General features: G+C 51.4%; 7 protein-coding genes across 7 annotated transcripts; 3 read left to right on the plus strand and 4 right to left on the minus strand.

The window, feature by feature from the left end:
• Window positions 1–2,871: 2,871 nt before the first annotated feature.
• Window positions 2,872–4,675, plus strand: PpBr36_07079 (uncharacterized protein; the record flags this gene model as incomplete). Its single annotated transcript, XM_029894217.1, has 2 exons — window positions 2,872–3,250; window positions 3,324–4,675. Coding segments are annotated over 2 exons (1,731 nt in total), but the record flags the coding sequence as incomplete, so codon positions are not given.
• A 1,195-nt stretch (window positions 4,676–5,870) lies between these two features.
• PpBr36_07080 (uncharacterized protein) lies at window positions 5,871–9,088 on the minus strand (the record flags this gene model as incomplete). The annotated part of the gene is made up of 3 exons (XM_029894218.1): window positions 5,871–7,450; window positions 7,540–8,377; window positions 8,486–9,088. The coding sequence occupies 3 exons, from the start codon at window positions 9,086–9,088 to the stop codon at window positions 5,871–5,873; spliced, it is 3,021 nt and encodes a 1,006-aa protein (XP_029748727.1).
• A 1,084-nt stretch (window positions 9,089–10,172) lies between these two features.
• Window positions 10,173–11,484, plus strand: PpBr36_07081 (uncharacterized protein; the record flags this gene model as incomplete). Its single annotated transcript, XM_029894219.1, has 2 exons — window positions 10,173–10,377; window positions 10,475–11,484. The coding sequence occupies 2 exons, from the start codon at window positions 10,173–10,175 to the stop codon at window positions 11,482–11,484; spliced, it is 1,215 nt and encodes a 404-aa protein (XP_029748726.1).
• A 741-nt stretch (window positions 11,485–12,225) lies between these two features.
• On the minus strand, window positions 12,226–12,760 carry PpBr36_07082 (uncharacterized protein; the record flags this gene model as incomplete). Its single annotated transcript, XM_029894220.1, has 2 exons — window positions 12,226–12,313; window positions 12,513–12,760. 2 exons carry the CDS (start codon window positions 12,758–12,760, stop codon window positions 12,226–12,228), a joined length of 336 nt encoding a protein of 111 aa, XP_029748725.1.
• An 838-nt stretch (window positions 12,761–13,598) lies between these two features.
• On the minus strand, window positions 13,599–18,952 carry PpBr36_07083 (uncharacterized protein; the record flags this gene model as incomplete). The annotated part of the gene is made up of 5 exons (XM_029894221.1): window positions 13,599–16,442; window positions 16,530–17,024; window positions 17,114–17,209; window positions 17,266–18,837; window positions 18,905–18,952. The coding sequence occupies 5 exons, from the start codon at window positions 18,950–18,952 to the stop codon at window positions 13,599–13,601; spliced, it is 5,055 nt and encodes a 1,684-aa protein (XP_029748724.1).
• Window positions 18,953–19,518: 566 nt separating this feature from the next.
• Window positions 19,519–20,679, plus strand: PpBr36_07084 (uncharacterized protein; the record flags this gene model as incomplete). The annotated part of the gene is made up of 1 exon (XM_029894222.1): window positions 19,519–20,679. One exon carries the CDS (start codon window positions 19,519–19,521, stop codon window positions 20,677–20,679), a length of 1,161 nt encoding a protein of 386 aa, XP_029748723.1.
• A 497-nt stretch (window positions 20,680–21,176) lies between these two features.
• Window positions 21,177–24,277, minus strand: PpBr36_07085 (uncharacterized protein; the record flags this gene model as incomplete). The annotated part of the gene is made up of 2 exons (XM_029894223.1): window positions 21,177–23,104; window positions 23,182–24,277. 2 exons carry the CDS (start codon window positions 24,275–24,277, stop codon window positions 21,177–21,179), a joined length of 3,024 nt encoding a protein of 1,007 aa, XP_029748722.1.
• Window positions 24,278–25,110: the final 833 nt, after the last annotated feature.

Consider the following 25,110-nt stretch of genomic DNA (forward strand, 5'->3'; position numbering starts at 1 on the left):
TGGCAGGGCGTTGGGCGTTGACAAGGTTACATATTTGGGAAGAGGTGCAAACAAATCAAGTCCAAGAGAGAGGAGAAAAAGAAAAAAAAAAGAAAAAAAAACAACAAAAAAGATGCCCGAAAAAAGAACGAAGACGGGTGTTTTTGGGGATGCAAGTTAATTGAATCTCCAGAGTCTCTCCCTGGCTGACAACATACGAGATAGTCTTCCTTATGTCTATTTAATATAATTTTATACCCCACAAAGTTTTTATTATGATTATTTTTTCCACATACTCATCTATGTGCGGAAGTTTTGTTCCCGAAGTATAATGCGTCAAGTTTCAAGCGTTTCACACCGCCAGAAAGAGGGATGGACGGAACAGACGGGGTTTTCAAAATAAGGGAAAAAAAAAAGTCTTGGCTGCCAAGCGGTGAGGTGGCGATGTATTGCTGTTGTATTTTTGTTTTTTCTCACGTGCGGAGAGTTGCGCCATTGATTTGGTGAGCAGGGGGGGGAATCTTGATTACGCCACCTTTCTCTCGAATGAGTTTTCCTCAAAAGCCTTTTTTCGGAATGTACAACGCGGAGCCGGATGGGAGAAGAGGTAGGGGTGTCAGGTGTGATTAATTTTGTGAAGGGGGGAAACGGCTTGGAATGGGTTCAGGATGAATAGTGACAAAATTTACGGCGGCGTCAGAGTTGGAACGCGCCGCGCATTTCAATACTTGTTCTCTCTCTCTCTCTCTCTCCTTTTTTTTTTTTTTGTTTGTTGCTGTTGTTGTTGTTGTTGTTGTTGTTGTTCTTACTTGGCAGACGCGCGAGGGGGTATGTGAGATGAGAGATGAGTGAGCCCGAGTTGAATTGAAGCACGTGCGTTTTGGACATTGGTTGTTTGCCAACATGTTCGCATGTCGCATGCACCTATCGATTTTTTTTTCCCCTTCTTTCTTTCTTTCTCAAATTATCATAACTTTCGGCTGCTCAAAGTCCAACGGACGTTGCTGCGTAAAAGTAAAACGTCCCAGGGGGAAAAAGACTATGCACTTAGTTTGCTGGTGCAACTTGCAAGGGTCAGGTCAAGCACACAGTCTGATTACGAATTACGGTCCGTCCCATCAATGCATCGAAACTCACCTCTCAGGAGATACAGTATGGACACGTAAAAGTGATCAATGGGATGGATGGGTAAACACTCTCACTGAGTCCAAGGTTAACGTTCGTCGAGAGATGACTTTATTTCAATGTCGACATGGATTTCGAGCCCTGAAAAGTTTAGATATAGATAACCAGGTGTCTCGTAAAGGTACTGTTGTTACTTAAGATAGGTCGGCAAGGTGGGTGGGAGTAGCTATGTTGTAGATTGTAGCCAAGATTGGCTGGTGCCTGTCTTATCCCATTTCCCGACTTTCCGACTGGGTCCCCCGTTTTTTTTTTTTCTTTTGTGTCCTCCCTCTTTAGTCGCCATTCTATTACGGTATTCCTTTCAACCGACAAAGTTGGACGTGGTTTGTTATCCTTTCCTACCTTACCTCTACTTCCCTACCTAACCTAGCTAGAGGCTAGACTGAATCAAATTGCCGACACCAATTAAAGACTCTGATCAAAGTCGCACCTTCCCCATCCATTCCTCTTTTTTTTTCTTTTTTTCTTTTTTTTTTCTTCTTTTCCATTTTCTTTCATTGCTTTTTGTTCCACCCTTCCATCATTTGAGAGAGGAAAAGACTCTGGCTGCATCCATTATTAATCCCAACCTGTCTTTGCCTCAAAACTTACAACCACTTTTTTTTTTTTTTTTTACTGCTTTTTGCTGCACACATCTGCACACTTCCGATTACATTGCCACGACTCGAGACTGCAGCATTTTCGGGAGTATATGTATACACAATCAAAGTAAATTTCGACGTCTATCCACCTATCGTCTCCGACCAATTTAGTTCTGGCCATTCCCCCTCTCAAAGTTTGCAACCATCGCCTCATCGCCCTACGTGGTACTTGGCTGCCCTGGGTGGGGGTTTACCGTACCTGAGGCACTTTCAGTAGTCCTATGGGGGAGGGCTATCCAATTTACCTTCACTATACATACCTTGAGCGCTAGAAGACAACTTTATCAGCCAGCCTGCACTGCCCTACCTAAGACTAATTTTGACGTCTCGTTCGGCTTTCGATCTAAGGTTGTGCTTGTTTGTCCAAAGAAATAAAAGGAAAGGGGAGATAAAAACAAAACAAAACAAAAACAAAAACAAAAACAAGGTCCTACGTGTGTGTAATTTGCAGGTCAGTTCATCCCACCCTCCCCAAGCAAGACCAATACAAAATGCTCTTGTCCCTCGCACGGTTCCTCTTTTTCACCTGGCCGTTATTTCTTAAGCGAGCGACTTTCCCTTTATTTTCCGTCTATTTTCCTCCTACCACTCAGATCGCCTACTTATTCACTGCAACCTTTCGGCTTGATCAAACGTAACTTTTTTTTTTGTGTTTCTCGCTAATTTTTTCCCAATTTCACAATTGCAGATATTAAAATACTGTCCGAATTTCATGGTCTGTAGAGTCAATTAGTCTCTGGTCACATCATTTGAAGCTCTGTCAATACTGGCTTTCGGTTTTCTCTCTTTTATCTTACTTCTCCCCTCGCTTACTTGCTAATCTGCTCCTTTACCAAAAAAAAAAAAAAAAAAAAAAAAAAAAAGAGAAGGGAAGCAGTGGGGAGAGGGGCAGAACGAGGCAACTAACTGTTGTACTCAAATCATCGTTTCTGTCTCACCCTCCGACATTTGGTCACGTTTGTCGTTCACGCCAGCCCATCAACAAACGTTTTCTCGCTCTTTGTCTCTCTGTTATTTTTGTTGTTGCAATCTGTCTGCGGTAAACCCTAAGTGAGGCAACATAGAAAAGAGAGTAAAAAAGACCAAAATGGACAAATCTATCAAGGTCGTTAAGAGGCGGTCTACCAAGGTTCCGATGGCCAAGACTCAATCGGCCAGGTCGAGTCCTGGTGCCCAAACAAAGAGCCGGAGCAATGAGGGTACCAACGTCAACGGGAACGGACTCTCCAAGAGGAAAAAGACGACTTCGTCAAGTCCACGGCCGAGGGACGGCGCTGTTGCTCTTTCAGAGACGGTAGACGAGAAGCAACTTTTAAAAGACGACATTCAGAATGCACCAGTGTACAACGACGACATGCTGCGGGAGCTTGAGGAACGGGGAGACGCCGACAGCATATGCGAGGATATTATCGGATCCAGCATTGAGGACCAGTTCTTTCCTGATAGTAAGCATACCTCACTTATTCTTGACTCTTTCTGTCACACTCAATGCTGACTGAATCTACCATCATGCATCAGTCGAGGGAGCATGCACACATAGCGAGTCTATGCAACTGCGCCGCCTACTTCGCAAAGTTGGGCCTCTCGAGTTTCTTAGAAGAACACTGGACTCGGGTGTCTTCACGGCCGAGAAGCTGCTGACGGCGTTCAGCGTACGTCCGCCGGATTTTCTTCAGGGACGCCCGGACGAGGACTATTTGCCATTCTTGAGCCTGGCGATGACCCGCGAGCTGCAGAAGCGTGCCAAGCTAGAGCAGTACAACAGTTTCGACGACGCTGTGAACCTGATCAAGCGGTCCAAGAACATCATCGTTCTTACCGGGGCGGGTATCTCGACCTCTCTCGGAATCCCCGACTTTCGCTCAAAGAACATCGGTCTGTATTCGATGTTGGGCGACCTTGGTCTAGACGACCCGCAGCAGGTCTTCGACCTGAGCCTCTTTCACGAGGACCCCAGCATATTTTACTCAATCGCCCGCAAGGTCCTTCCTAACCACGAGCGCTGCTCGCCGACGCATGCATTCATCGCAATGCTGCAGGAGAAGGGGAAGCTCCTGACCAACTATACGCAAAACATCGACAACATTGAGGAGACGGCTGGCATCGACCCTGAGAGACTCGTGCAATGCCACGGCTCGTGGTCAACCGCCACGTGCATCCGCTGCGGCCACAAGGTTCCTGGTAAGACCATCTTCCCTGTCGTCGAGGCAGGTGGTATTCCTCGCTGCGAGAAGTGTGCCGCCACCTCTACCTCTGCCAGGACCAGCAGTAGTACCCAGGCAAAAATCAGCTCGTCGAGGTCGCGCCAGGCATCCAAAAGCCGCAAGCGCAAGACGAGTCATGATGACGACGACAGCGATGGCACATACAGCGGCGGCCCTGTATCCTCTACAGCGACGCCGGGTAGGGCACTGCGCACATCGGCAAGACACAGCAATGGCGCGCCGGGTCCGGAGATCGACGCCTCGCGCCGCCCTGTGGCCAAGGGAGAGGGTATCATGAAGCCCGATATCACATTCTTTGGCGAGGCGTTGCCCCGGCGGTTTGGGCAGCGGCTTCTCGGCCACGACCGGGACCTTGTTGACCTGGTCATCGTCATCGGCACATCGCTCAAGGTCAAGCCTGTGTCAGAGCTCGTGCCCGTGCTGCCGGCCAACGTGCCGCAGATCTATATCAGCCGGGATCCAGTATCACACGTCCATTTCGACATTGACCTACTAGGTGACTGTGACGTTGTCGTTGCCGAGCTGTGCCGTCGTGCCGGTTGGAACCTCGACCATGAGATGATACCCGAAAACCAGGAGGTGGAGACGGAGCTGGTTGAGGGCTACTGGAGTAGACATTACGTCCGGGCCGTGAAGAAGAAGTGAAGATGCTGAGAAGAGACGAACCCTGTGCCACTTTTGAAAGATCTACTGCTTCTTCAATATTGCAGCACTTGGGTGCCTTGTCTTTTGGTTTCTCTCCTCTATTATTCTCCTTTATTTATTCTGTTTATTTTGTTCTACATTTTTCAACACAGCATAGGCTGCTCTGATTAGTTTCTTCTTTTCTTTTCGGCCATTAGCGTTCGTTAAACTTTGGGCGGTTTTTTTTTTTTTTTTTTTTTTTTTTCTCATTTTTTCACATTATGGTCGGTGTTCAGCCTCATCCCCAGATATTTGTTTTCTGTTTTGGTGTGTCTTTCTCTCACTCTGTCCCTTTCTGGCGCCTATATTTTATCTCATTATACCAAATCATGTTACCATCGAATGCTCTCTTCCGAGACCTTGTTTGCTCAAAGTATCCAATACTAAAGCTCACAATCCACCCACTATTCATAAATAAGAAACATCAATATTAGCCACGAACCTTTGCCAAGTCGTCGGCGTTAACTGCAGAGATGCGTAAATGAAACGCTAATACCTTGTCCCCATTATTTACATTGTCATCATACATCATACATAACTTGGCCAGCCGGCAACAGTGGCGAAAATATGTTTAGTCACAATTCGCTTACGAACAAACGCCATCATGGATTGTAATCTCTCAAAAATCCACGGTGACGTATCAGCAGCACGACATTGGAGGCAAGGCGATTCAAAGCCCACACAGTCTTGTCCCCCTCACGCCCCGCCTGCGTCTACCAGAGCGGTATAGTCAGCAGCAGCGCTCACTAAGTTTTCTAATCTTACAAGACGCGATCCCAAAATAGCTTTTTTTTTTTTTTTTGTTTTTTCCCCCTTCAGCCGATCTTCAGGGTACGATTGACGCAGGGTCCCTGCCACTCAAGCGCTTCCCTCTATGTGAAACGACATGGTGAGTAACATTGGGGGCCGATAACCAAACGGAAATAAACAAAGAACAAATAGAAACAACAGACGAATCAGTCTCAGCTAAGCGCCCACAACCCACTTGCCGATGCGGCTATTCAGGAACAGAAGAGTATTGCCCAATCGCAAATTGTGCACATGCTCAGTATTTTCTATCTAGTATCGGGGTTCCAAGGTCCATTTTCCATCCCCCAGGGAACCCCCTTGGAAAAAGCCACTAGTGCCAACGCTTCTGCTGCTATTTCTCTGAATACTACAGTAGACTCTGGAATTTGTCCAGGCCAGAGCCGGAGTTGCTCTGTGGCAGTGTTTGTGTTTGCTGTTTTTGTTGTTGCTGGGCCATCATAGCCGCCATGCCCATCCCCATCCCAGATCCCGACATTGAATTCGTGCTATTGTTGGCCATACCCATGCCCATGCCCATGCCCATGCCCATGCCCATACCCTGAGCTGTGCCACCCGACGCGAGGCCCGCTCCGTATTTGGGGCCCGCTGACGGCTGTGGTGTGCTCGCAGAGGGCGGTGGCGCGAGGCTAAAAGATGACATGCCAGAGCTCATGCCGCTGCCACCCACCCCAAAAGACGAATTGCTCGAAGGCGGCGGGGGGAGGGAGAAGGAGGAAGTCTGCTGCGACATGGCCGGCCTGGAGTTCATCGATAGTGATGACATGGATGAGTTAAGCCCGCCGCCGAATGAGGATGTCGCCGGTGGTGGTGAGATAGGATTCGACGTCGAGGAGGCAGAGGAAGCCCAAGGGTTTGCTGCCGCTGGTGTAGTAGCTGCCGAGGACCAGTTAATTGAACCTGTCGTGCTGGCCACGGGCGTAGATGACGCTGGCGGAGGCGGCGCAAATGCTGATTGTGGCTGCAGCGGCTGCGAGTATTGCGTGTTCGAAGGAGCCAGAGTTTGAAAACCGCCAAGATCGGGCGTCACCGTCCTGAACGACGAGGCCTGCGCCTTGACAGTGGCTGGGAGAGATGGAGTCGAGTTGTTCGGTGTCGACCATGAGAAGGTCGGCGCAGTTGTTGGCGACTTGGCCGAAGGTTTGGCACCAGGAGAAGTTACGTTGGATCCCGACCCCAATGCCATGCCATCCCATCCTCCGGAATCCATGGGGTTCGCCGTAGAAGAGCCTGACGGTTTGCCCTTGACCAGAGACTCAAAGTCGTCATCCCCACCATTACTTGTGGCATCAAACTGAGTACCCGTGACTCCGCCAAACGACATGAAGTCGTCATTCGGACCTGCTGTGCTGCCGTTCGTCGTACCCGCCAGCTCCTGCAACTTCTTGATCTGCTCGTCCTCGACACGCTTCGATAGTGACTTTATGAGCTCCATAAACGTCTGGAACTGCTTCAGATCCAACAGCGGACCGAGACTCATGGTCCATAATATCGGGAGGATTTCCATGGCTACGAATTCCGCATCGGCTATTTTGCCAACGACACGCAGTACATTCAGCGCTGCAATCATCACGGCTGGCTCCTTGGTCTTGATGACTTTGATCAGCGGAACAATCTTCTCCTGCATTGTGTACTTGTCCAGCGCACTCGAGGATGACGATTTCGCTTTGCGCTCGTTGAGTCCATCAAGGCCATCGTCGTCGTTTGGATCGTTGGAGCCACCGCACAGTATAACAAACGCCTGCAGTCCTCTAACCTTGATTGCGAGACTGTTTGTCCTGCTGAAAATAGTCGCAATGACTGGGAAGAGCTCATTCTTGATAGTGCTGAAATCAAGCACCGGCAGAATCACCGGGAGCGATCGCAATGCCGCATCAATCACTGACGGCGTTGGAGACTCTAGAGCCGTCCCGACAATGGGGAGTATATCTGTGAAGGAAGAGTCAGGATAAAGAATAAATTCCGAGCAGACAGTAAGGCGTAAACGGAGACCTGTGCGACAACGGGGTGAGACATACCGTCTTTGAACTCTTTCCCACCGCATATAGTGGCAATGGTGGCCAGGTTCTCCAATACGACCATCAGACCCGCGTCTCGCGCCGGGTCCTTTTCTTGAGCATTTTTTACGTTTGTGACAAAGAGCTCTTTCAACTTGGCTCGGACTCTATCCCCAAAAGCTCGCCTTCCTGATGGCAACAGGTCGATTATCTTGAAGACGTTTTGCAGGATGAGCGATACCAGGTCTTTGTCTTTCAACTCCTCCAATAGTGCCGGAAGAAGCTTCTTTTCCATCACTGACTTGGGGAAAGACGGGAGAACCTTGTTTAGGCCCCTCATGAACTGCGCCTTTTCATTTGGCGTCTTGGCTGGGAAAGAGTCCAAGAACCGGATGGTAGAGACCAATACGTTGTCAAAATACTCGCTCATCTGAAATTCCTTGGCCGTCATCCGCTGTGCTGGTCGCCTGGTGATCAGCCGGGGCAGAACATGCTGAGATAATTCCTTGGGAAGCGGACGTGCCGAGCAGAAGTTGTTGTTGGCGGAAGGAGTGGTAGACGACGAGGAAAAGACCCTCTTGTAGCTGGAGAGGCTTTGGTTGCTCTCAATGGGAGACTTGTGAGGCGAATTGTACAGCGCCACAGCCAATATACCCAATGAAAACATGTCTGCTGAGGTAGTGAGGTTGTTGTCCATGACAAAGTCGGGCGAGGTGTAGTCTAGGTTGATTTGAACGAAACGTGGAAGCCTTGGGTCTGGGTTGAGGACTTCTGACAGGCTGATGGGCTGGAAGGATGTTGGCTTTGTAGAACCTTCGGATGGACTGCAATATGACAAGCCGCTAATCTTCCAGTCCGACTACAGTCCCACGCACACTCGATGGTTAGAAGCAAGCATATGGCGCCGGAATGTTACAGAGACCTCCTTTGTCCCCCAAAGGCTAAGGTGATATCCCACCTAACTCACCTTGGCATTGATCAGGATAGCATCAGGGGTCAAATTACCATGCACCAAGCCGGCGTTCTCGTGCAGGAACTCGAGCGCCTTGCTTATCTGCAAAAGCCCCTTTTGTATCTCGAGCTCGTCAATCTCGATTTCCCTACGCCGCCGCGTCCCATCCGAGTCCTCGGTGACATAGCGACTGGAGCGTCCTCCCGGCCCGCCGGACCGCTCCTGATTGTCCTTCTCCTGCAGCAAGCTCGCCAGCGACGCAGTGACGGGTTCCGTCACGAACTGCAGACCCCCGCCCCGGGTCTCCTCGACAGGCTCGACCAGTTCGAGGACGCTGGGGTGGCGGAGACGGGCCAGGGCCGAGGCCTCCCGTTTAAGACGGTCAACGACCTCATCGGCGGTGCGCTTGAAAGTAGAGGCACTCGACCGACTGAGCGAGCTTCCGTGCGAGTCGAGGGTTTTTCGATCAAAGACAAAGACCGAGTATGGTTTGCCTGTCGACTTCTTCTTGGCATCATAAATCTTCCAGGGGCCGGCAGTCGAGGTCGAGTTCTGGGATATGGAATAGTTGCCAGTGATGTTGGTCGACGAGATGGACTTTAACGCGTTCGAGAACATGGTGGCAAGCGAGTGAGCCGAGGGCTCTCGAGCATTGTGGACTTGTGTTCGTCGGACTCGCTAGGATTAAAGCGCATCGATCAGCGCAAGGCAGTCTGTAGAAATTTGATAACCAGATCTATGTGTTCCGCAGCTTCTCCGGCTGACGGACGAAGTACCGTATTGGAAAGGATCGCGCCACACAAGCAGTCCCACAATGGCTTTCTTTATTGTTAGACTTCCTAAGAGAATAAGGAAAAAAAAAGAAAGAAAGAAAGAAAGAAAGAAAGAAAACAGCAGATTCGAATTGTGAATCTGTCAAGTCTTTAAACTTAGTTTTGTCGCATCGAGCGGTTCATTGGGCGCGCATGCATGGGAATAAGACAATGAAGTTGGAAATTAATGGTCAGCCATCTTATCTTGATAACACCACCTTGACAACTTTCAATGCGAACAGTTGGAGTCAATCGCTAGATGTACGAGTTCCCACTTCAACTTTACCCCACACAAGGTTTCAAGTGGGGTGGAACCATTATTCCATAGCTCAAGGGGTCAAGGAGAACGAACTGCTCACTTCTTAGCTTACCTTACCATGTACGAAGTAAGTAAGTAGGGTCCGCAATTTAATTTCAAGCCAGCCTCCGATATGGCTCCGATGCCAATGTCTGCTTACTTGCTTTGGTTGTCTGCGCGTTTGGATCCCTCTGAGTGACTCCTCATGACAAAAGACTGATTTGTGACTCATATGTTATTTCTTTAGTTCCTTAGATATATATATTGAAATGGTCACTGTGTTTCAGATACCAATTGAGTGATAGTAGAGTCTTTTTCTTGTAGTAGAATTCCAATTACTTTGCTGTTCTTGCTTGTCTTCAGGCTACGTACGTGCGTTGCATCTCTTTTAAGCGACTTTGCGCACCGATTCTAACCGTCGCCGCTATCGCTCTTCCTGGCAATATTTGTCACCACAATCCTTCGTATCTGTGACTTTGTCGCTGGCTCAATTTTCCTGACCTCCCTCAATCCCTCATTGCAGCCCCCAAAAACAGAGTTAATAGGGCTGAGCCAGAGAGAAGAAGAAGAAGAAGATAAAAAAAAAAAACACATGGCGCCTTCTATGCTGCGTTCAATTCTCAGGTCGACGCCATCGGCGGCACGTCGATGGTCAAGACATTACAGTGTGAAGGCAGAGGTCGCCTCGACCGCCCAGCCCAAAGACATCGACCCTGCACAGCTAAAGATCACCAAGACCAGCAAGCCTGGTGTGTTGGAGAAGCCCGAAAACCTCGTCTTTGGCAGAAAATTCTCAGGTTGGTTCAGCAGTCCTGTTTTGGCCCCCAAACTTGATGGGGGTGCGCAAACGCCCAACCAAGCTAACTAACGCCTGACTGCTACTGCTTCGTGTAGATCATATGATCACTTGCGAATGGGAACAAACCAGTGGATGGCAACAACCGCAGATTGTCCCTTACCAGAATCTTTCAATGGACCCAGCGACATGCGTTCTCCACTACGCGTTTACCTGCTTCGAGGGCATGAAGGCCTACAAAGACAAGTCCGGCCAGGTGCGCCTGTTCCGCCCGGACAAGAACATGGAGCGCTTCAACAGGTCGGCCGCGCGCATCGCCCTGCCGAATTTTAGCGCGCCCGCCCTCATCGATATCATCTCGCAGTACGTCAAGCTCGAGTCGCGCTTCATCCCCGACCAACGTGGCTACTCGCTCTACCTGCGCCCGACCATGATTGGCACCCAAAAGACGGTCGGCATTAATCCCCCCGGCTCCGCGATGCTCTTCGTCATCGCGAGCCCCGTAGGTCCTTACTACCCGACCGGCTTCAAGGCCGTTTCGCTCGAGGCGACCGACTACGCCGTGCGCGCTTGGCCTGGCGGCGTCGGCGACAAGAAGCTCGGCGCAAACTACGCGCCCTGCATCGTACCCCAGCGCGAGGCCATGGCCAGGGGCTTCCAGCAGAACCTGTGGCTGTTTGGCGAGGAGGAGTACGTTACCGAGGTCGGCACCATGAACATGTTCGTCGCCATTAAGAACAAGGAGACAGGCCAGAAGGAGCTTTTGACGGCGCCTTTGGACGGCACCATCCTCCCGGGCGTGACGCGCGACTGCATCCTGGCCCTGGCCCGCGAGAGGCTTGTGCCTGAGGGCTGGGCCATCACGGAGCGCAAGTTCACCATGAAGGAGCTGCACGAGGCCTCGACCGAGGGCAGGCTGATTGAGGCTTTCGGTTCCGGCACCGCCGCCATCGTCAGCCCCGTCCGCTCCATTGCGTGGAAGGGCAAGCTTGTCAACTGTGGGCTTGCGGATCACGAGGAGTCGGGAGAGATCGCCCTGAGGATGAAGGAATGGATGGAGAGCATCCAGTACGGTGACGAGGAGCACGAGTGGAGTCATGTGTGTTGATTTATTCTACTGTAACAAAAAAAAAAATCCTCTAATCTTTATTCTTTATTCCTTTCCTTGCTTTGGCGTTGTTATGTCCAGACATGGATCACGTCTATAGAACAGCTATGACCCCAATATTTGTGCTCCAACAAAAGAAAATCAAAATCAAAATAAAAAAATAGAGGAGCTCGATGCTCAGCTAGCACGCCCCGATTCCAGCACAGAAATGACGTTGCCTTGAGCAGTGTAAATGCCTGAAGATTACCTGCCATGTAGATGAAGTAACGTCGTGACTGACAATATATCCAATTCGCCTGTAGTTAGTAGGATGCAGATCCTCGTGAGGGAGCCTATGAGCGGCAGTTTGTGCTCCATGCGTGCTCTCAGTTCGATGACGACGTCGAGTATATCCCAGCTCGCCGCGGCAAACCCCATACGAACGGCCGGCCTAAAAGGCCAGTACGAAAAGCAATGTCAAAGGGAATATAGTCTTAGTTTCCTCTCGATTGAACATAACAGAAAATGGTGCCATCGATTTACGATGGAGGGCGGGAAGAAAAACGCATAGCAGACAAGGGGGAAAAAAAAAGGAAACAAATTCAGGTCTATTCCCCCAAACAGCTTTCAACACACTGCGCCTCTCGCCTGTCCTCTAGGTGTTCCCATTGCGGACAGAGAAGTAGACAAGGAGGGACGCTGGAAGAAATGACAACATCGGGCTCCTTGAACCAAGTCCCGAGTTTATCCCACTAGTTCAGCTCAAGGCTTCTTCTCGGGAAAGGGGTCCTCCAGGATGCCCTCAACCTCTAACCTCCGACGGGCCTCCTCGAGAGCCCAAGTTTGTATCCTGCGGGTATGGTCAGCACGATTCTAGCTTTGAAAACAAGTCCCGTAACACAAAGGCATTCCGATCCCCCTCAGCCGTACAGCCCGAATCCTCCTTGCCATAACCACGCCACCCACAGCAATCATCAATTTCAGACAAACCGACAGCCACAAGAAGACAAAGAGCATTTTTTTATTTAAAAAAAAAAAAAAAGACTCACGATGTATCGGGCTTGAAGCACATGGCAACGGTAAAGACGGCGAAGCTACCAAAGAAGCCAATGTACATGATGTTCTCCCAGCCCTCCTTCTGGTACTTCTCGCCGGGCTTGACGCCAAACAGCCAGCCCGTCGGCGGGTCGTACTCGGGCCCGTGGGAGGCCAGGCGGCGCGGCGTCGTCGAGAGCGTCCTGGTCTGGGTCGTCTGCCGGAGGGCGCGGAGCGCCATGCTGGGTCGGATGCCGGGCATGATTGGGGTGGGTTTTGTATCGGTCGATGTTCGGAGCAGAGAGGCTGGTGTCTGTGTCTTTTTTTCCGCCCAATTGACTCTCTTGAGTTTGTCCAAGCTTGCGGCTGTTACTGTTCGTTTCTCGTCAATCGGCGTTTTGTTGGAGTGGAGATGGGTCTGGCAGCTGGACCAAGGCTAGAAATTGATTGAGCCTTGGAATCGGTGTCGGCTCGTGACTGCGCTTCGGTGGTGCGGGAAATCAAGGTTGGGATGGACGGGTTACGTGTGACCGGGTCGGTGGATACACGCCGAGGCGTCTGCTGTTGGGTGGTGGTCACGAGATACATCACGTGATGACACATGCACGTCATCCCATGCAGCTTTGCGACTAATGGAGTAGTATCCATCTGCAATTAACTGACAGGGCCACATCTGGATGCTGTCATACCTTGATATCAATTGAACTCAAGCCGTTGACTAGCAGCTTCCAGACAAATCCCTCGTCATGTCCAACATATCAAGATAAGGTCCCTAACTAAGACAAACACTAATGTTTCTAGCCCAAGAATTATACCCGAATCGATCAAGATCATTCATATTCGTACTCAGATAATCCATGGTGTATCCATACCCATAACCGATTTTTCAACCAACCCAGATATCCCAATGCTGCTGATTCGACAATCAAAAAAGTCCCGATCCATGCTGTTCCTGGAAAATCCTCCTCATGCTAGTTCTTGCTGACTTGGAAACCACAAATATTTGTAACAAAAAAAAAAAAAAAAAAAAAAAAAAAAACTCTCTTGAATGACCAAAGACAATGTCATGTTGCGCCGGCCTCAAATTTCCAAAGGCTGATTCAAAATCCACTCCCGGCCATGTCATTGAGAATATCCCGAAGAATGGGCTTGCCCTTCGTAAGCATATTCGCTCCAATCCCAGCCTTCTTCATTGGCTGCCGTCTACCAGGTGGGACATTCTCCTTCCCACCGCCCTTTGTCACGCCGGCCGATGACAACTTTGGCAAAGCATTCGCACCGGCCGTCTTCCTTGGGGTCTTCCTTCGGGGAGATGCTTGTGTCTGTGCAATCGTTGTTCCTGTTGCCGCGATGCCACCGTCATCGAACAAATGCGACTCCAGGGCGTCTGCAGGCAGATCGCAAATCCAGTTGCGATCCTCCATCAGCCTGACAAACTTGGACAGCATCTCATCGGCCCCACATCCGCGAAGAGTCTCGCGGCTGCCAACCACAAGCAGCTTGGTCTTTGCGCGCGTAAAGGCGACATTGATGCGTCGCCAGTCGCGCAAGAGGTCTCCAATGTGGCATGCCTCGTTGCTCCGCACAAGGCTTAGCACCACAACCTCCTTGTCACGCCCTTGGAAGCGGTCAGCAGTGTGCATCTCCACGGCAGCCGCATCACCCGTGTTCCTGCCGCTCAAGAGCTTGTGCTTCAAGAGAGCAAGCTGCGAGCGGTAGTGCGTCATGACGCCAATCTCGTTTGCTGGAACACCAATAGTCATCAGCGACTCAACAAGCTGCACCACCAGCTGCGCTTCCACGGGATTGACGATCCTGTTGCCTTTTGCTTCCTCGCGGCTGTCGGGTAGCGCGTCCGTGTTGACGAAAGCAACGCGAGTGTCAGGATTGACCAAATGACGCAGCCAGCAGAGACTCCCCCCAGTACAGAAGGACTTGGGCAAGGAAAGTATGGGTTGCGATCTGCTCAGAGACATGAATGATGAGGCGTCGTAGTGATGCCGTGACAGAGCGTCTGGGAATGGTACGTCGAGTTTGCGGAAGCGCAATTCCTCTGTGCCACACTTGAGTTGGCCCTCGTAGATGAGTTCGTTGCTCAACGCCATGACATCTTCGCACATGCGATATTGGTGTTCAAGGTTGACGACCGAGTCGGGATGAGTGTCGGAAAGCAGCTTGAAAAGGCTGACATCGAGTCCCTCCTTCCGGGCCTCTTCGTTTTGCACAAGGGGAGGCAACTGGTTGTGGTCGCCTACTAAAACAAACGTACGCGCCATTCTGATCGGGCCTAGACAGATGGGCAGCGTGATCTGCGAAGCCTCATCCACGATGCAGTAATCAAAAGTGCGCTCGTTGAACAGAGGGTGACTGATGCCCAGACATGTTGTGGCAACCACTGGCAAGTCGTGCCATGCAGTCCTGATCTCCTCAAAAGAGTTCATCGGCTGGGCTGCCAGAGTGGCAAACTCCTGAACTTCGGGGTGTACCTTGGCAGCAGCACCAAGTCTCAGCACCGGAATGCTGTCGTCCTTCAACTTCAAGAGGATGTTGTCGACGGCACTGTGAGTATACGATGTGAGCAAGACGCTCTTGCCCTGCCGAGTCAAAGCACGGATTATATGAGCGATAGTAGTCGTCTTTCCGGTTCCCGGCATTCCAAGCACCAAGGCATAGTCTTTGGCGCTCATGACCTTCTCGACGGCCTTCTTTTGGTCCACGTTTAGACTCTCCCCGTTGGAGATTTCGTACTGTGTCGGCACGGTCTTGAATGTTGGAGGCTCCAAATCAACAACAAGTCGTCGAAGATCCCCAGAGCCCGAAGGACCATTTGCCATGACTTGAACAAGGTTGTTGCGCACTGTAGCCATTCCGTTGCTGAACTCATCCTTGTCCAAACGATAACGGATTCGAGGCTCCTTGATGCCCAGAGGCGGCTGTGTCCCGACCCTACAAGGCCCAACTTCCATGATGCTAGCAAATACCTGGTTGTTGACCTCATCGAAGCCTGGTTGGCGGATCCTGGCATTGTGAAGTCTCCTGTCCACAGCGACGGTGATCCTCCGTTTTGTGACTGCCACCACGAAACCAAGAGCCAGTGCAAAGTGACCATCCTCATCTGAAACGACAACAGGCTCACCCACAGCAAGTTGCGACTCCATGAAAGAGAAATTGCTGGCGGCATCGTCCTTGAGAAATGTGTACTGAAACCGGTTGATCTTGGGGCTGTTTTTGTCTTCGACTGCCGATCCTTCCTCGAGGACGACGTTCGAGAAACACCGTCCTACCTTCTCACGCTCTGTACTGAGCATCGTCCAGAGCTCCCGGCGGAGCTTCTGACTTTCCTTCTCTTCTTTGGTAAGGAGATCCTCCCACTTCAGAAAGAATTCCTTGTGCCTCGGCGTCAGGTGTTGGACAACTTCGTCAAACTTGCCCTTCATCCCGCTTGTTTCGCCATCTCCGTCATCCGCAAGCTTGTGGTAGATGAAGCACGAAGTTTGCGCATAGCATCTACCACAAGCATTCTTGGCCTTTTTCATCGGCGGCAGCTGGACGCTTCTTTCGCGGATGTAGCATGCCAATGTGTTCCGCTGCATGATCATGTGCCGCAGCTCGTGGCGAACTGCCGGTATCCTGATGGTCTGTGAAGTCTCCATGTAGTAGAGAACACCATAGACTATCTCGATATCGTATCGATCGGACAGCAGCAAGTTGTACAGTGCCGTCTGCGCCTGGTGGTTACTGTTTACGTTCTTACCAGTCTTGACTTCAAAAGGAACCGTCAGATTGCGGCGGTTGTTGCCGTCCTTCATGGTGACCTGTACAGTGGCATCGATGTTGCCCTTTAATCCATACATAGGTGACCAGACATGCTCCTCCACATCCAGGAGCTTGCTGACACACATGTTGGCCTTTTCGCCATTGCGGCCGTGAACAATCGCATCGGACTGAGAATATGGTCAGTACGTTTATGGTGTGCTCAATCATGGTAATTTTCTTTTTTTTCTTTTTCTTTTTTTTTTTTTTGTACTTACCTTTGGAAAGCTCGAAACAAAGGCTTCGGCCCACGACCTCATCTCCCGCATCTTTGATAAAAGATGTTCGCGAGCCTCCCCAAGGCTGACCTTGATTGTGTAAAGGTCTTCTATGTGGCGACCGATGTTCTTGTCAACCAAAGCAGTGAGGAATTCAGAACTCCACTTGTTGGCCATGAGTGCCTCTTGAAAGATCTCATGGAGCATTGTGCCATATACGAGAGGGGGTGAGGCTTCACTGGTGGCCTTGACACGATCCTGCAAGACAGCACGCCGAGTGCAGCTGAATGAGTCTGCCACAACGGTAGATGATATGAGCTGGTCTGGATGCAAGATGAGCATGTTCTGCGAATTGTCAATGATGCATCTGCTTGAATGCTCAAAATCGCCGATAATGTGGACGAATGCCTTGGTGCTGACGGGTGTTTCGATCCAGTCTCCACGAAGATGCACTGTCACGTTAGCTTTGGTCGTATCCTCCACCAAGAGGAGGATCTAAAGGCAGTCAGCCGTGTTAGCGCACTTTATCCAAACCGCGTACCATGAAATATATACCACAGAAGGCTTAGACAGAGCCAACTTACTTTTTCCGGGCAGTCTCGCCCTGTGTCGGCGGTGTACACAGCATCATCCACGCGGGTGACCTTGTATCTTTGAATAACTCGGGCTTTTTGGCTGGGCTGAAATGACGTCTTAGTAAATTGTAGCCTTATGTCGACTATGTATCTGTACGTACATGTGTCAAAGCAGAAGCAGAATCCCTGGCAGACCGCGTGGTTTGGTTACATGCCGCTCCTTGTTGGGCGGACTGCGTAGCTGCCAACTCCGCCGCTTCAAAATCAAAATCGCCACCAAAATCATCACCGAAAACGTCATCAGAGTCAGCATCTCCAAACTGAATACCGGCGCTATGTTGTTTTGCTTCCGGATCCGACTGTTGCAGCAACGACACAGCTTCGATAGGTTGGGGTTGAACTCGGTGATGTGATGTGGATCCAGACTCTAGCTGGGTTAAAAGTCCCTCCGCTGCTTCGAATAAGTCATCGTCCATGTCGCCAAACTCGTCTTCAACTTCGGCGAGCGCTTGTTTCGCTTTTTCATGGGGCTGAATGGGTTGCGCCAGAACCGGGTTCGGACCACATGGGGTTTCGGGTGCGACCAACGTAGCGTCAAGCTCCATCAAAGTATCATCGTCAAAGTCATCATCGCCATAATCCGACGTGGAATCAGCCGGGTTGTGAAAATTTTGGTCATTCAAATTGGCAAGGCCCGAGTGTGTTGGTGATCTTGTGATGGGTGACTTGGGCCCTTGTGTTCGTGATCTCCGCGGCGACCCACGGGATTTGCTAGGAGAGGGAGACTGTGGCATGGTCTCGTAATCCTGACTTGCGTTCGACTTTTCGATTTCGCCTGTCACAGTCTCCAGCAAGGCTGATACCATGGACAGCTTCGAGTCCGATCTACGGCCACTTTTAAGCTTGCTAGTTGGAGATTCAATACTTGAAGTATGAACCTTCCGTCGCTTTGGCCAGTTGACGCCATTTCCACAGCTTATTGCTCTCCGCAGACTGCTTTCGGTCTGTAAGGCCGGCCCGCCTTTGACGGGGCGAGGCGAGGAGGAGACTATCAAATTCGCGAGTGCAGGGTTCCCGGCATTCGGCGTGGTCTTCTTTACGGCGCTGCATACTGAAAATCGATCCCAGAGATCGAATGCCGGATCCGCATGGGGTGACTTCAACGCATTCGTGAGCTGTTTGACGTCTACAACAGGGCTATCGAATCTGGCATGAGCCGGTGAAGATACAGGCGAAGAGCTCCGGGCTCTTTTCCTCCCTCTCCCTGGATGAGCTGGCGTTATAAATGTGTCTTCGGGGTCGATTGGCTTGTCCCAGAGGATCCTGTCACTGGGCGAGACCTCTCGTTGGTTCTCCCTGGCGCTGGCACACTCCCCCATCTGGATCAGATCCTGCCATGCCAGCCTGGCCACCGGAGTCGTCACAGTATCTGGTGGGTACGCAGGAAGCGCTAGACGATTTGTCGTTTCTGCAGCTTTAGGTGTACCGTCCTCCGTATCGGAGTCACTGTCAATGGTTATGACGGTGGACGCATTTCGGATGCTCTGTCTGGTAGGGGGTTTTGCGCCGTTGGTTGTCGCCGTGGCCTCGGCGGGCTGGGGAGCATTTCCAGGTTCTTGAAACCGAAACTTTGTCAACTTGTCCTTGGTGACTTCGGACACGCGAGGGAGCGGCTTCGGAGGTTGTGGTGGAACGGCAGAGTGGCTTTTGGAGCGTTGCCACGTTTGTTTGCGCTGTTACTCCCGAAGGAGACAGGGTCAGTTCGAATATGTCAACAAGGTCAACGAATGCATCACCTACATTATTAAACGATGTTCTTTGCTCAGAGTACGATTTTTGGAGAGGCATTTCTGTGCTGCCCAAACAATCAAGAGAGCATTCCTTGTCGAATACAAAAAGCAGGAAAAGAGCCAGGCAAGGGTGAATCGAAGTCAATAACTGTTAATTACTGTTTTCTTGCAAGTTAGAGACACCCAGAGACGTTGTAGTCGTAGAACTCCCCACCAGTAAGTTGCACTTTAGCATCTGGGCGCGTCCGATGTTAATGTTTCGCGACGCGTCGATCAAGGGCCCCTGAATCAGGTCTTGGTGGGGGCCGCTATTGTAGATACCCACTCAGTGACATAATCTGATCTTGCTGTTTAGGAGCTTGGGTCACGTTCCACTACAGCTCCGCTAACTGGCCAATGGATTCCAGCGCTATGTTTCTAGATCCTACCCAGAAGCGTGACTTCATCATCAACGGTGCCCTGTTAAGGTACCTCACCATCAAACATCAAATCAAAGAAACTAGGCTTGTTTTTGTCCATCTTACTCACCAGACCTCACCGGAAACATCTGGGGGTGCTGCCATAAACGAAAAACAGATCCCAGAGTCTTGAGAAGCTTCATCCGGCAACCCCGAACGAGCTTGTATGGCAGATCTCAACTACCAGGGCGTGGTGGACGGCCAGCCGGGTCCAGCATCATCCGATCAACATGTTGCGGCAAGCATCGCCCGCATTAACTGGGAGTTTTTCCACCCACGACCTCTGCAGTCATCGAACTGGCATCGCAGACGTTTTGCCGAACGCTATGTTGGCAGCGCGGCACGAGTAATGGGCCGTGAGCTTCAGCAAGAGGAGATTGATGCCATTGTAGACCACTTCAGCCGGGGCACCAGGGCCGAAAAGGTGTACAGCCTCCCGGCATCTTTCGCCTGCACTTACTATTTCTGGAACAGGGGTATTAGCACTTACCGCTTCCCCTTCCTGGGTCCTCGCCCGGTACCGCGTTTCCTAGCAGCCCTGACCTCTCCCGTGGTCGCGCATTGGATGTGGCAGGCCGTCCGGCTCCTTTCCTATGACCTACTGTGCGATATAGCCGTGGGCACGCCTGTGGGCAGGCTCGCCTTTAGCTATGCGTCTGCAGGATCGTTAAACGACCCTAGACTCGCCCAGCTGCGCCAGGAGCACGAGCGGCGACGTCATGAGATGCGCGACCAGCTCATGCAGCAGGTCGCCCGCAGACGCCCCGGGGGCGCGGGTCCTGATGGTTTGGGCGGCCCACAGAGGCCACGGGCTCTGCCCGACCATGACAACGACTATGCACAAGCCCCAGAGGAAAGCACCCAGTCTGACGGCTGGCAATCGGCCGAGACCCAGTCGGCAGCCCAAACCGCGCCGGCCCAGACTCGTCCCATGCGTCCGACCTGGCCGAGGGCTTCTCCTGCGCCGCCGCCGCCATCTCAGCAACCACAGAGCTCCTTCGATGAAGACGATCCTTTTGATGATGCCTCGCCTGTGGCTCCTGACTGGAGAGACCAGCCTCCGCCGCAGCGCTCGTCGGGCCGTCCAGGGGAGTCGGCTTGGGACAGGCTAAGGAGGCAGGCGCAATCGAAGGATCAAAACCCGGCACAATCGTCTTGGGAAGCCAGGCGGCAAACACCCGGCTCTCAATCTCAGACGGATCAAGACTGGACATACAAATCTGATGAGGACTCACAATCCGAGACGGAACGAGAAAGGGCGCAGAGAGAGTTTGATGCAATGCTGGAACGTGAGAGGCGGGCTGAGCAAAGTGGAAGACGTCGGTGAGATTGAGATGTTTGTCTGTGTGTGGTAGTACTACTGTAAGATAAGGATACGCATGCAGACATGACTAGTCACACGGGCAACAATACATAAACCTTGCCTTTTATCATTGCATATTTGATTGTCCATGATAGATATCGTCCTTTATAACCAGTTTATTAATGGATCGATGCGCCTCGCACAAAATGAATACTCGGTCTATGTCTCGGTTATCACAGGAAAGCTACACAAGGGAAAGAAAGCGCACTATTTCGTCCTATACACTGGGAATGAGAATCATGTAAACCTAACAACCCGTTCACTCCTTGCCCCGAACAAAAAAAAAAAAAAAAAAAAAAAAAAAAGAAAACAATCGCGACAAGCTCTAAGCCAGCTTCTGAAACACACAACCCCGATATTACGTCTCAAGAATATTTAGAGATGGCTCATTTTCCCCCAAGTCCATCGCACTTTTATTGACTCCGTCCCATCCAGATAAATATCGTAAAATACCGAGATGTTTAATAGTTGTCCCGCGTAATCTCCAAGATCTGCGTGACGTAAGGCGCAAGGAGCCAGTTTTTCATCATAACCTCACAAAGTCTGGCAGTAACTGGACGGAACAGCAGCTCGAGCGTCTTGCCACTAGCATCTCCGCCCTCGGGTGATGAGTCTTCCACGCCCCCGTCAGACTTGCTCACGTTTCGGGCGATGTTGCGCAGGACAAGTGCCGAACTTAGCGGAATTCCAGCAGCCTGTGCCTGGTTCGAACGCTCATCGCGCACCGCTGCTGTTTCCTCGAAAGAGACGTTAATCGTCTTGGCGGGCCGCGCAATAAAGGTACGTCTGGGGCGTCGGCCATCTATGTTGATGGAGACTATCGAATTTTGCTGCGCCGCAGCGCAATGTGTCTTGACATGGTTCATCAAGGTAGAAAGCTGCATCTTGTGCGGGCGAGGGTATTTGTTGCAATTTCCCCATGCGCAGAACAGGTCGCGCTCCTTGGCCATAAATTTCCCAGTAGGATCGCGGGACTCTTTCAGGTGATCCTCAATAATGTGATTGTACATCTTCTCGGGAGTTAGGAAGTGCTGGCCACAGTTGACAACTCGCAGTGGCGCATTGGGATCGTTCGGGTTGCGAGGGACCGGTATCCTCCACATGCATGGCATGTATTCCGTTCCGTCTTGAGCAATGGGTCGGGTGCGCGGTCTCACACCCTTGATGATAAACCTTTGAATCTCGCCGCGCTCACCTTGCTCCTTGACGATTTGGGCCCCAGCATGCGTGAAGACATGCGAGACGTTCCTAATGAACTCCGCCGCACCCATCATTGGTCTGGACATTTGCTGCAACGGAAAGCTGAGGGCTGCTTGGAATGCTTGCCATATAGCAATTTGTGTTATTGCGGACTCGGAATCCTCTTCAAACAAGCATTTGAGCCATGCATAACACCTCTCAGGCTCCTCCATTGCTAGAAGCTGCTGGCGAAGATCCTCCGGTACAGGTTGTACAAAGTCGGTAGAGGGTAGCTTGCTCTCTTTCTCCAGGACCACCTCTCGTTGAAACTTCTTTGCGCCGTGGGACAAAAGCCTGACGAGGTGGTTGACAAGGTGTCCGGCGTTGACGTCCTTGAGCAAAGTTTCCACGTTGACGAAATGCGATGTGTAAGTGTACAGGAAGTCCAAACAGGCGTCAATCATTTCGTCGTCGTTCAACAGTAGCCAGTCCATGATGTTCTGTAGTATGCTTGCTGGAACGTCATGAAGCTGGCTGGTCTCGCCCAGATTGATTGAGAGTCGCGCGATAGCTCGCAAAGATGTAAGGATCATTCCGCGGTCCGTAGAATGAAGCTGTGCAAGCAGGGTCTGGTACAGCGGGTCAACCGTGTCCAGGACGATATAAGGAGCAATCTGCTCGGCGATGTCCAGTGCGAGATGTTTGATCTCAACTACCGTGTCGCTGTTGGGCAAATGGAGAATGATGCAGATAAGGTCCCTTAGCACATTGAAGTCAGCCATGAGCACCGCATTTTCCTGCAGCGTGACCATGTTGCGGATAGTCAGTACGGCCTCGGTCACGTGTACCATTCGGTCTGCAGCGTCGGCAGGCTGGATGTTGTCCAGATAAGTCTTGGGTTGGAGTTTGGCGATCCGATCGAGGATGTCGGGGGTGCCGTTCAGTCCATCGAGTACTTCGGGATCACACTCATCCGGGTCCCCGCTGTAGTCAACAGTCCAGTTCACGTCAAAGTACAAGCCGCCCACCTCGAGAGCCTTTTCCACAAGCCCCTCGGCAAGTCCAGCAAAGGTTTCGAACTTGAACTTGTCACCACGCTCAAAAGAAATCTTGACTAGGTGATGCAAAGCATATGCTTGCTCAGATGGGATTCCAGACCGAAGGGCACATAAGCAGCGCATATAAATGTTAGGGCCCTCGAAGACAGTTGCTAGACGAACTCATGTTAGCCAGGGATATCCTATAACGATGTAATAACCAACCAGGCCTGTGGGTAGATTGACTTACTTCCAGGTGGTGGCCGTATTGCCAACTGCCCGGACTTCATGCCAGCGGCCTTGAACCTCTCCTGTCGCCGTCTCCGCTCAAACTCGACAGGGTTGTTTGCTGGCGTCTCAACCGGTCGCATCTGCATTGGTGACTCGAGACGGGGCTCAAAGTTCTGAACCAGGGCTGACATAAGGTCTGGATCCTGCGGGCTGTAGGTTACAGATGGTCCACGAACTTGGTTGCCCATGTGAGGTGGGGGATGGCCTGGCTGAGGATGGCCCGCGATCGGTGCCGGATGGGAATGCGGTGGGGGCTGAAATTGGGTCTTGGACTGTTGAGCAGGCGGCGTATTGGCAGCGGGCGGCGGCTGAGCCGGCTGCTGAGCTGGTGCTGCCGCATGGCGCGTCTGTCTAGACGGGCCCGTGTCTGGCTGGAATATCACTCGTTGGGGCGGCGCAACGCGGAGACTTCGCGTGGTGCCACCGGCCCGTGGAGTCTCCTTGCGCGCGGGCGTCTCGTCGGTCTCAGAAGCAGATGCTGCTACGCTGGGAGCTCGGGCGGCAGCGGGAACGGCCTTCTTTGGCGTATAGTTTTCGAGTGTGCGGGTCAGAAGACCACCTCCTTTTGCAGACTCATGTTCAAGAATGAGCGGTGGCGGTGGCTCTTTGTTGTGAATGGTCTGTATCTCCCAAGCAGCTAGGTACTTTAGGAAAGCAGACTTGAGAGCGTACGCGACACCTGCGGCACTCCTGTCCGTAACATCCAGCCCCAACTCCGTTGCCAATTTGCGCCATTCCAGCGTCGTCGCTGAAACATGATCATAACCACCAGCCGCCACGACGTGTTTGAAGACCTTGAGCAGGTCGAGATGTGCGCTTCCGACCCATGGCTCAGGTTCGAATGAGGTTCCACGCTGTTTGTGGTATGCTCTAAGCTTCGCGATGAACTCTTCGTACTCTGGGGTTCGGTCGATAGTATGCGTCACTTTAGTCTTGTGGGCGGGGCTTGCTTTGGCTGTCCTGGAGTTGACATTGCTGGCTCTCGATGCGCGAGACGTGTTTCTGGGCGAGTTGGCTCCCGAGGAATCGGCGCCATCATCCGAATCGACCGACATTATATCGTGCCTGTCGGGCGCCTAGTCGATGTCTACGCGACGTCGGCGCAATGGGAAGCGACAGCCTAAGGAGAAAGGAAAAAGAAACGAGACAAAACGGCAGAAATATCCAGCTTCCGAAACAAACTTCCAATAACGATGGATTGCCCGTTTCTTAAGGGCCCCAAGACAGCTCTTTCAGTAAAAAGAATGACGCGGAATATTGAAAAGTGCCTCTAGTACGCGTGAGGCACCTCGAAAGCAGGCATATGTCAAGGCAATTGCAATTGACGCCGACGACGTTAAACGGGACGCGACAAGGCCAAATGCAATTCCACACGAGCTTTGACAAGCTGCCAGACGTGGACTCGAAGTGGGGACTTTAAAGTGGGCACATTGTACCTGCAGCATCCATCGATGTAGCACTGCACGTGACGTTATATGCAATGGAGGAAATCCCTGCCGAAGGTCTGAATTGGCAGTCGCACCTTCTTCAGACAACTACAACTAACCGAATATCCAACTGAGAATTGAAGCGGGCCAGGGAAGGTGAACGTTGGGATTTGCTCTCTTGGTCATAGGTAGGCGTAGGCAGAGGTAAGCAAGAGGTACGTTCTTGTTGCGCCGACCAAACACTACTGAACCTATTCTTCCGACAAGCAGCCATCGCATTCTAAACAGCACCGTCGCCATCGACATCGAGCTGCTGTGGCTGCTATCCTCGCCGACCTCTAGTCTCTAGTGTTAAAATATACTCTACATTAAACGTCATACTTCCCTTCCTATGGTCATTTTTCATGTGATCTTTTTGTACTCGATGGTGTGGTTGATCTCATCAACAGGAAGATGCAGCA

The sequence above is a fragment of the Pyricularia pennisetigena genome, chromosome 1 (assembly GCF_004337985.1).
Source record: "Pyricularia pennisetigena strain Br36 chromosome 1, whole genome shotgun sequence".
In the NCBI taxonomy this organism is placed as follows: Eukaryota; Fungi; Ascomycota; class Sordariomycetes; order Magnaporthales; family Pyriculariaceae; genus Pyricularia; species Pyricularia pennisetigena.